At 35.7% G+C, this 11,478-nt stretch overlaps 1 protein-coding gene across 1 annotated transcript; it reads left to right on the forward strand.

The window, feature by feature from the left end:
• Positions 1-1,331: 1,331 nt before the first annotated feature.
• Positions 1,332-3,206, forward strand: LOC130070598 (aarF domain-containing protein kinase 1-like). Its single transcript, XM_056235025.1, has 4 exons — positions 1,332-1,396; positions 2,094-2,233; positions 2,901-2,984; positions 3,075-3,206. Exons 2-4 carry the CDS (start codon positions 2,102-2,104, stop codon positions 3,141-3,143), a joined length of 285 nt encoding a protein of 94 aa, XP_056091000.1. The 5' UTR covers positions 1,332-1,396; positions 2,094-2,101; the 3' UTR covers positions 3,144-3,206.
• The last annotated feature ends 8,272 nt before the right edge of the window (positions 3,207-11,478 follow it).

Here is an 11,478-nt window from a genome sequence, read left to right on the forward strand (position 1 = left end):
CTAATATAAAAGTGTGTGGGTGTGTGTGTATATATATATATATATACGCACATATACACATATAATATATATATAATATATACACAGGTTCATTATATAAACAAAAATGTTAATGTTAGATGTGATTAATCGATTTGACAGCACTAATATATACAGGTATATACACACATACATATTTGACAGTACTAATATATACAGGTATATACACACACATACATATATATATATATATATATATATATATATATATATATGTATGTGTGTGTATATACCTGTATATATTAGTGCTGTCAAATCGATTAATCACATCTAACATTAACATTTTTGTTTATATAATGAACCTGTGTATATATTATATATATATTATATGTGTATATGTGCGCGTCTGTGTATATATATATATATATATATACACACACACACACACCCACACACTTTTATATTAGATGTGATTAATCTATTAATAGATTTGACAGCACAAATATACTATATATAAATATATATATATATATGTGTGTGTGTGTGTGTGTGTGTGTGTATACACACACACAAGTTTAATTTTAGAATGTATACTTAAAAATATATTGTAATTAGAGATGCTTGAGCAACATTGACTTAGTTAATTCCTTATTACTTTTACATGGCAACAGTTGAGTAATAACTTGAGAGTTTTATGTATAACTTGAGGTATGCAGATGCATGAAACATTTCATCAGTGTGGATAATTTATTTAGAGGTTAATCAAGGCTGCATCTAAGATGCCTCTGCCAATGTTCCGGTCACATTATCTGTCCGAGCTCATGTCATGTTAAATCTGGTCACGCTCCATCACTACCTTGTCCTCTTCACCTCAAAGAAAAAGAGTATATAATGTGTTTATGGAATACATTTTAAAATAGATATTTTGACTGAGGTTCTCTCTGTAAAAAGAATGTGGTTGGAATGATTTTTATTGCTGTGAACATCTGCTCAATGCCTCAATCATATTGCTTAATAGAAAAAAAATGGGTTATGGTTATTACATTTTGTACTTGCATCTACTTACAATCCATAATTGAATGTTATGGTACTTATCTGAAAATGTTAAAATTAAGGTTTATTCGATAATGTATTTGTGTAAGAAATCAAATCAGAACTGTTTTGGCTTCTCAGATTTTCTTGAGAAATGCATTAAAATGGATCAATAGCTTATAATATTTAATATCTAATTTAACGTTTATTTAATTGTCAAATGGCAAAGATGGGGTTCTTTTTTCGTTTTGATTACCCAATGACTGCTTATATTTCTAGACTACAATGACCATAATGCTTTGCGCCACGCACGTCAACGGAGACGCGAGAGTTGAAAGGTCAGAGAGCGACACCGGTTAGTGGATGACAGCGTGAGTCAATGAAGGTAAATCAATCTGCTGTATTATGATTCTCTAAAAATACATAATCACAGTTATTAACTCTGACACCATGCGATAAAACGGTGTCGGTTATTTAGTTATATTCTCTCTGTTACGCAAGCGCTTGTATAACAAGCAATATTTATGATCAGCTGACCTCGTCTTTCAATACACCGACTGATATTATGAATGAAAGTGGTTTATTGCTTCGATATGGTTTGCTTAAACTGTGCTGCTGTGGTGTTTCGTTTAACTAATTTATACATTTGATAAATAACGCAATTTGGTTTCAGTTGTGTAAACCAGGGCTGCATTTCCCAAAAAAAGCATAATGATGAGCCCAAGTTGATCATGAAGAAACCAATGACGTCACATCTTAACTGCCACGCCCCCAAAGTTTATCTGCAGCAAATTTCATCAAAGTAAATAATCAAACAATGTTTATTAGTATGTATTATTTCTATAATTATATTAGTATCTGATTAATGATATGTTTGTTATTTACAAACTCTGTTTGGGAAGACACACATATGAGAAAGTATGAGAAATGTAATATCAGTTTATCAGTTGTTCTAATCAGAATCTAATACTGATTTGTGTGGGATTTACTGTTTGTTTTTAAATCTGCTGATGTTTTGAGTACGCTTACTACAAGGATAGCTGCTTAATGGTGATAGATAATGTTTCTCTGTCTTTTTGCAGTTCCTCACATGGCTGTTCGGCTACTGAAGGTATCATCTGTTGCCACTGCAGTGATCGCATCATCAGGATTTTACCTGTACAGCAAAAATGTGGACTTCAATGATCTCAGCATTGTCAGATTTGGGAGAGCAGCTGCAACGGTAAACACGAATAAATATTTTTCACACTTTTAATTCATTAAACTTTTAATAATTCTGAATACTACAAACTTAAAGATTGTCTCTTTTCAAAGAAGACTGAAAGCATAAAAAAGTGATAAAGTTTGTTTACTGTAAGTCAAATGTATTCTGAACTTAAACATATATATTTTATACAAAAAAAGTATTTTACAAAATAATTGCTTGAAAATCAAAGCCATACGTTTAACCATGTTATGTTCCAATTTGATATCATAAAAATGTAGCCTGTTAATAGGTTTTAAAGTACCGTTTCCATGATAACACAATGTTCAATTTCAAAATGGTTTCACAGGATGAATGTGATACCTAATTTATGGTGATTACTAAAATATGTGATGGAGAAAAAGGCAAATAAAAAAGCATGCCAAGCTACCGTGAAACTGCCGATAGATCAAAATTCATCTTAATGCCAGGTGTAAACTGGGCCTGGCAGTTAACAGGCTAAATATTACTTTCATGTTAAATATTTATTTTATATTAAATACATTTACTTTTTGGGTTTGAGTCACAGTAAGTGAATTACTAAAAAAAGTGCAAATACAGTGTATTTTTAATCAATATTTCTTCTGTCAAGTGTGCAGTTTTTATTCACAGTTTTCATCTTTGTCTGTGGAATGAATGTTTTCAGACAGCTGTCATCAGTTATGACTACCTCACCACTCTCAGAGATGTACAGTATGGGACAGAGGAGTACTGGGCTGTCAAATCAAAGGTAAAACTCTTTGTCTTGGTGGTGACGGGTTATCATTAATATCTGCTGTGTGGACATTTTATTTGATTTCTTTTGGGCTTCATTTGATAGGAAAGTGTAGACTGGAAAGTCTGGGTCCCCTTGAGTATGTCCAGGTCTGACGTGGAAATATTTTCTTGAATATCCTCATTTTAAGAAAGGAATGATGTGGTCCTGTTGTAAATAAACTTTCCTAGAGATGAATGGGCATCTCATGTTGTGCTTTTGCCTTTGAAAGTGCGCTAAATACTGTATGTGCTAATTCTATGAACTGCATAATTTACTATTACTACAAAGAGATCCAGATAAGGCCTGAACAATCTTAACCTGTACACTGTTTCAGGAGCCACTGTGTTGTATGGGTATATAGTGAAATAATATTTTTTTTGTCTCGGGCTCCATGATTTTTAGCGATGTCCTTGCACATACACCGATTTTTAGTCTTTTTATGCCGTGCTTCTGTGATCATGTAATCCCAAATTACATGTAGTGTAATAAGCAATCATATTTTATTAAATGTCATCCAAACAACACATTACTCAAACCAATATGACAGCATTGAAGTCAATAACCAACATGCAATCTCATTATTGATGCATTGATCAAACTTTCAAACACTGAAATTAAAAACACCCTAAACAATCTGGCTCGCTGTTCATAGGATCATAGCTGCAAATGCCAGGCAATAATTCTTGTGCCATATCCACCCCTGTGTATAAAGGCCATTTGAACAGCTCCGTCAGGTACAGTTAAACAGCTGGTGCAGGGAAAGGTTGCAGTCTCTCACCTGTGTGTGTGTGAGTCTGAGCGCTGATGGCAGTCGCTGGAGGGAAGCGCTGAACCCTGAAGTGCAGGGTCCGAGGCAGATGCACTCTCTGCCAGGCCCGGGTACGGAGGATAGGGTGCCGTTTTCCTTCCCCCTCGGGGCCCGCAGTCAAGCCTGGCTACACACGCTGATTAGAATTAATGCAGGCCCCTGATTTAATATAGAGGAGAGATTTGGCTTCTAATTATTCTCTCACTAGGTGATTCAGCTCACTGGTCGTAGGTTGTTTCGGATCATTCTTGCCTAGATTTTTCTCATTTAATGTTTTACTGCATTGTGGACAGTTGTACAAACGAACAGGTTTAAAAGTCTTTTAAATAGTGTACACCTAAAAATAATTGTTTTGTGGGCGTTTGATCTTCTGTGATACTACAGTACCATGCTTTTTGGACATGATACTATGGTTATTCTGTTGTTCTGCACATGTACTATAGTAATACCACAGTATTTTGGACATGTGCCATTGGCATTTGCATATTACTGCAAAAGATACATAGTAAGTGAATATGCTAGTCATTTAGTACCATAGTATTTTTCAAAATGAGATTTTTTACCATTGAACACATCAGTTTTGAGTATGCAATTTTCTAGTCTTAGTCTCAGATGTCATGCCCACAGACCGTTGATATATAAAGCAAACAAAATTGAATTCTGCAGTATTTCCAGGAGACGTGTGTGTCGCGTTCTTTAACGGTCCACCTGGAAACAAAGACGCTGCAACGCCAAACCCCCTCATGGAAGAAAGCCATTAAGTTTACAACTGTGACAATGAGCGCTTATCAGGATCAACTAAATGCTTGCTGGATATGTGAAGTTCACGGCATAGACTCTTTAAAAGACATCCAAGAGTTTTACATGCCGGTGTGTTATTGTAAGGACACCGACTTTACATTTTTACGCCACTAAACATGATGCTGAACAAAACAAACAGTGATTGGTTACTTTACCTATCAATCCTATCGGTCCTTGGCCAATGAAAGCTGCTATGGAGTCCATACATTCTGCTGTGAGTCTGTTTTTTTTTTTTGTGATAAGATACCTTGTTGAATAAAAGTTATTAATTGATTAATTGAAACAAACTGATTTGAATTTATTCAAAACATTTTTTGTGCCTTTTTTCAGTGTTCTTTTTAATATATATGACAAAATGCACAATAAACAAATGGCACCAGACTGTACTAGCTACATTTAAATACATGACCTCAAAATTATATTGCATGTAATTGAATTATCTGTGTCTCATTGTTTAGCTGAACAAAGTCCTGGCTATAGTGCATTTTCATGATTCAAATTCTGGGGAACTAGAGATGAATGAGATGTGCTCCTAGTTTGGTATCACTACATTTGCGCATTCGCATTGTCATATTTCAGCTCTAAAATCTGGGAAGGGGGATGGTTTTTGGGGGAGCACTCACTAGATGATTTGCAGAAGGACAAGCATGTCTCATTGCTCCATGAGAACAGTGCAAGGGATAATGGGGGAGCTCCCAGGTGTTGCGGCTCTGTAATGGCCACAGCGTGTGACTCATGTAATGAGGGGCGTTCCACACAGTTAACCATGCCTCTGCTCTCTGCAGACCAGACCACCTGCTCTTTATGCCTACCAAGTGCTTTCCATCTCAGCAATTAAATCACTACTCACTTTTGTGTGACGTAATGATTATTACTAGACAGTTTTACTTTTTGTGCTTTATAATAATCTTGTCAGCATGAATGTGGCCTAGACTTCCATTCAAAAGTTTGGGGACAGTACTTTTTTCTTTATTTGCAAAGAAATTAATACTTTTATTAAGCATTATAAGCAAGTATTATAAGCAAGGATGCATTAAATTGATCAGAAGTGAGAAAATAGTTTTATTTCAAATAAATGCTGTTTATTTGAACTTTTTTTTAAAGAGATAGTTCAACCAAAAATGAAAATTATGCCATCATTTACTCACCCACATGTTGTTCCAAACCAGTATGAATTTCTTTCTTATGCTGAACACAAAGGATATTTTGAAGAATATGGGTAACAGAACAAATGACTGACTTCCATAGTATGGAGGGAAAAAATACTATGGAAGTCAAAAATGATGACAGAATTTTTGGGGTGAACTATCCCTTTAATCAAAGAATCTTGTATCACGGTTTTCTCAAAAATATTAAGCAGCACAACAGTTTCAACCTTGATAATAATAATAGTACATTTTTCTTGAGCACCAAATCCGAATGATTTCTGAAGGATCATGTGACACTGAAGACGGGATAAATGGCTGCTTAAGATTCAACTTTTGTATGTGTATATATATATATATATATATATATATATATATATATACATATATAAATAGTAAACAGTTATTTTTTCAATTTATATTTCACAATATTACTGTTTTTACTGTATTTGGATCAAATAAATGCAGCATTGGTGTTCATTTAAAAAGACCTCAAATGTTTATACTGAGGATGTTACTTGTGAGTACTTGTTGAGAAAAGTGAGTGGATTGTGAATAGTGGGGTTAAAAAAATTGGGCTTTGTGACATCCGCTGCGAAGGAAAGTCATTTCAGAGGTTGAGGAGGTTGTTACATTTCAATCAAGTTTGTTTCCATGTTGTATAGCTCATTAAACAGAGTAGATGTTTGAACTGATCAGTTGAACAGATCATTAAAGTACATTCAAATAAGATCAATATTCTATTTATTGTGACAGATTAGTAAAACATTGAATAAAGTGGTTTTAAAATTGAAAGTTTTTTTGTTTGATCCCCCCCCCCCCCATCCCATATCATAGAACATAAGCCTATTATAGCTGACAGTCCACAGCAATCAGTTTGCAGATGTTTTGACCATTGAGATACATCTTGCTGCCATCCCCCCCCCCCATACAGCATCAGCTGTTTTCCTCTGCACTAAATTTCCCATTTCTTGAAACACAATTTGGCTTTATATGCAATGTGAAACCTATAGATCTGACGATCCTCTGCTGCTTCTGTCATATAATCTTTGCTGTTGGATGTTGCATGATAAATTTGCATGCGTTTTCCCCGGTTTCTCCCACTGCGCTGGCACATAGTTTGCAGTCAAATATGGCAAAATATACTACTTAGAAAGTATTCCCGGGGAGTGAGAAATCACTGGGTACACAGTTTGGTATTTCTTAAATAGATGCTTTTGGCCCTTTTAACCCACAGCTGATGTCTCCTGATAATGTATTCTATAAATAGCAAGGAAAACCACTTTTTCCTGCAATGTCAGTGTGGCTCCAAAGAAAAGAGCCCAGCAGTGAGAGCCAGATGAGAGAGAGATTACGTCTGTTATCTACCCCTCGAAAGACCACCTGAGAACATTGGTGACACCCAAACTCAAGACTGCAGTGCCTGATTAGTAACACCTTATATATAGAAACACACACACACACACTCGTATGTATATGTGGTTTGCGGGGACTATAGGCTGTAATGGTTTTTATACTGTACAAACTGTATATTCTATCCCCCTCAAAGCTTTTGGCAGTTAAAAAAAAAAAAAAAAAAAAAACACTGGTTTATTTTGTTTTTTTAAAGCCATTTGGTTTACTAGGACAAAGGAAGTGTCCTCAAACCATGTTTATGTTGCAATACCCATGTCATTATACACATTTGTGTCCTCATAAGCCATAAGAACACGCACACTATAATATAATTAGTTGCAGATCCTATTTCCTTTCTTTTTGAAGTAGAGGAACCATTTAAAGATTGGGTATTTGTAAATGGTTCATTAAAACTTAATTTAAAACAAATTAAAATAGCATTTGTTCATTTGTTTCAGTTGACAAATGTTTTTAATGATGGACATAAATTTAGTGAATATTATGTATAACTCCATGCTGACAAGAACTCAGAGGGATGCATTATTTCACAATTTTCTAGAGAGTTCAGAACAGTCAACATTGTATATGATTTCTAAATATTTAAATGATGTAACATTATTTATAGTGATTATTTACAGTGATTATTTGTATTTATTTATTACTATTAGTAGTGAAATAATAGGAAAGAAAATAAGTATAAAAATAAGTTATCAAGTTTATTTTATTTTGTTATTATTATTTAGACTATTAAAGTTGCACTTTAAAACAACTACCAGTGGCAGTTATAGTACCTAAACCACAAAAATGAAGGTGAATCTGTAAACTAGAGCCACCCCCTCCTCCTCCTAGTCTCTCCAAAACTATCATGTAGAAACTGCAGGATATCGCAGCGAGACAAGCTGCTCACTGGCCTGCTTTGATTACGGCACATGGATGCCCGCAGTTTTAGACGACAACACCGGTGGCACGCAGAGCTGTAGCGATGCTGAATAATGCATGCACTCAAAGTTGGAGGGCAGGTGTACCAGGCACTGCTGCTGTCAGGCGGGCATCGGAGCACAAACGGATGTAATCTGTTTTCCCTGGCGCTGAGAAGCACTGCTGTAAAATGCACTTTTTCTACCCACTGCTCAGAAAATAGTCTTGCTCTATGATATCTTGCCCTGTGTGGGGTCTTCGTTGAGGAGAGGTTATGTGTCTTATCGTGGTTGACCGAATACCTTCCGAACAATCTGAGGAGATGATGTGAATCATTGCGTGAATATCACAGAGATAAAGTGTAGAAAAGTGTCAGAATCAGCACTGAAAACGAGTGGTTCTCAACTGTTGGGTCGTTAAGCATTTTGGGGTAAAACTATGCTGAACGCATGGTATCATGGTATCAAAATATTTAGACATTAACTTTTAATCTGTTTCTTTTTTATTTTAAGTTTGAATTGATTTTAGTTTACTTTTTAATATAAATTATGATATGAACAAGGCTTACAAAAAGAGTTTTGTAACCCCCCCCCCCCTATATTTTAACCAGCACTAAAAATGCATTTTGGGTAGATTCACATGATGTAACTTTTTTAATTTAATTATTTCTGCACCGAAAGTGGTTACACAAAATTCATTTATTCATTTTAAAATATATTTCAAATATATTCAAGTCTGTGATTTTGAGTATTTGAAAAAGACCTGTTTGTATTTGACGTTCAGTTATGTTGTACAATTAAAAGACTGTCTGCAGCTCACACAGCACAAGCAGAAAGAGACTTTGGGTAACACTTTATTTTAAGGTGACGTACACGTTACTATATGAATTTAATATAGTAATAACAATAAGTTATGCATAATTACAAGTAACTAACCCTAATAAAAACCTAACCGTAACATGTATAATAAGTACATGTAGTTAATTAAAGGAATAGTTCACCCAAAATGTATATTCTGTCATTATTTACTTGCCCTCAAGTTGTTTGAAACCTGTACGAACTTCTATCTGACGTAGCATTATAGTCTTACATGCAGCCATCCACAACCTAACCATAAGCTCTACTCTTCAGCACATGTGGTTACCATAAAAATTTCAACATAACGGAAACTCTTTTAAATGTCAAACGTAACTGACGTTAACAGGTATTTCCCTTCACTCAAAAACACATTAAATAACACAATCATTTCACATTTACTCTCCTGATCCAGCCATATGCAAAGAATGCTGGGAACTAAAAATCCTCCGCCCAGTTTCAGTTAATGCAGCAACAATCATTCATGTAATCCCAACACAAATGGATAAAGTAAACTTCCATTTTAAATATTTAAGTAGATTGAACACAATTAAACTAAGTTGTATAGTTAAATGTATAGCAATTGTGTTGCTTTAGCTAATTTCAATTAAGTAATTTGAACAAACAGTAACAATACTTGCTATATCGACATAGTGTTGCTACATAGCTTGTGCATACAGCTCATTGACATATTTGTGGTGTTTTAATTGTAATACTTTATTTTCTGCCCTTTTACAAGTTTACTGAGACCCACTAGTGGACCCCTGCCCCTTGGTTGAGGTTGAAAGAAAGTTACATAGTTCAAAAACTATTATTTTTAATTTTTAATTTGATTGTTTTAGCAAAAGGCAGATCACTGTCCGAGGCTGTTTTCACAGTTAATTGTGCGATATTTTTTATTTACATTTGTTTCCCCCATTTTTTTATTTAAGGATGACTTTACATCAATTTGACTGAGCAATGATATGAAGGCACTGTATATGTTTGTAGGTACATTTTATGTTGTTGTTGGCTAGTACATATTGTTTATGTATGTATAAGTGTGATTGTTTGCAGAGGTCTCAAAGTCCTTGACAGCCCTCACAGGCATTTGCACAGCAGATTAGACTTTAGCGAGGGCTTATTCCACATGACTTCCTCCAGAGAAGCCTAAACGTCCTCCTCATGACCCTCCTGCTGAAGCAGAGCGGTACCGGGGTCTGAGACTGATTACAGGATTAGAACAGCTATAGCTCTCTTATTGTCATCATGTTATCTTTCTGAAGACTTGGCAAGTCACTCACAAAAAACAGGATGTTGGTGGTCTGCTTTGGGTTGGACTGTGAACTTTCTTTCCTTGAACATTCCAAAAAAACAAAGCATTGGCACCACATTGATGTAGCGACGCTGTAGCCGAGACTTCCTGATTCTGGTGAGCAGCAAGAAAGAGGATTGACAGTAATCTGATTGTGGGAAAAATGGAATTTGGATTGAGTGGCTTGGCACATTCCTTTAAGGGAAAACACTGTTGATGTGAGAAAGCAGTCTATTCCCACTTCCGTTCTTTTCACTTTCACTCTACAACCGTTCTCTTCCTGCTTGTCTAAATGATTAATCTGTTCCTCGCACAGGTTGTTGTTCCAAGTAAGTCAGCATCTTGGCTTGAAGCATTGGAGAGAAAATCAAGCCTTGAGTGTTTGTTGGCAGAGACCTTAACAAAATCAGAAACAGCCACTCTAACAGAATGCAGCCGAGGTACTGTAATAAGAATGTTTTTTTTCTTCTCCTGAAGGAGAGAATTGTTGACTGAGTCCATAAACGTTATTCTTTGCACACTTTTTGTTTTTTATGCAATGTGTGTTTAGACCCTCAGCCTCATTGACGTGGCCACCTGTAACGCCACGTTCTAGCCCACAAGTCTCTGCTTCTCCACCAGCCCGCACTGTGTTAATTGCGATGATGTAATAGATCACAGTCGTTTAGGAATGCACCTATCATACGGGGGCTGATAATGAAAGGCTGGCCGTATCACTGGATGATTAATGTGCAGGTGCTCGCTGAAGGTCATCTCAGATTTTCGCCTTCGGATTATCATTAGCTCAGGCGTGCTCTTAGACGTCTAATTCATCATCGTTTTTTAGTTTGCACCGATACTGTATTTTCATCGCAGCCAGAAGGATGGGCTGCTACGGACATGCAAATGAAGTTAGCATAAAATTGATTTTGTGAACACCGTTGCTCTTGATTTTCTTTATGATTTAGCTTGAAATTGTGGCGTGCAGTTCCATTGACTTGGTTAGTTGTCATTAAAGGTCACTTGAGGACAGGAAGACCCCTTTCAGCGCTTGAGGCATTAAAGTAATAAATCGGCATCTTCTTCCATTTGTTGAAAAGTTGAAAACATCCTCATCGGGTGGTAGTAACAAGGGATTGTGGCCAGCTAATTATAAAAAGTTTCAGAAAGTATATTTCAAAGTGCAACAGGTGGCATTCATCATCTCTAGATCTGAACTAATGAAATTACTTTCGGGAAATAGAGAGAAAATGAAGGACGCAGAAGTGGATTG

Source organism: Rhinichthys klamathensis, unplaced genomic scaffold, assembly GCF_029890125.1.
Source record: "Rhinichthys klamathensis goyatoka isolate OS25496 unplaced genomic scaffold, OSU_Roscu_1.1 h1tg000412l_1, whole genome shotgun sequence".
NCBI lineage: Eukaryota > Metazoa > Chordata > Actinopteri > Cypriniformes > Leuciscidae > Rhinichthys > Rhinichthys klamathensis.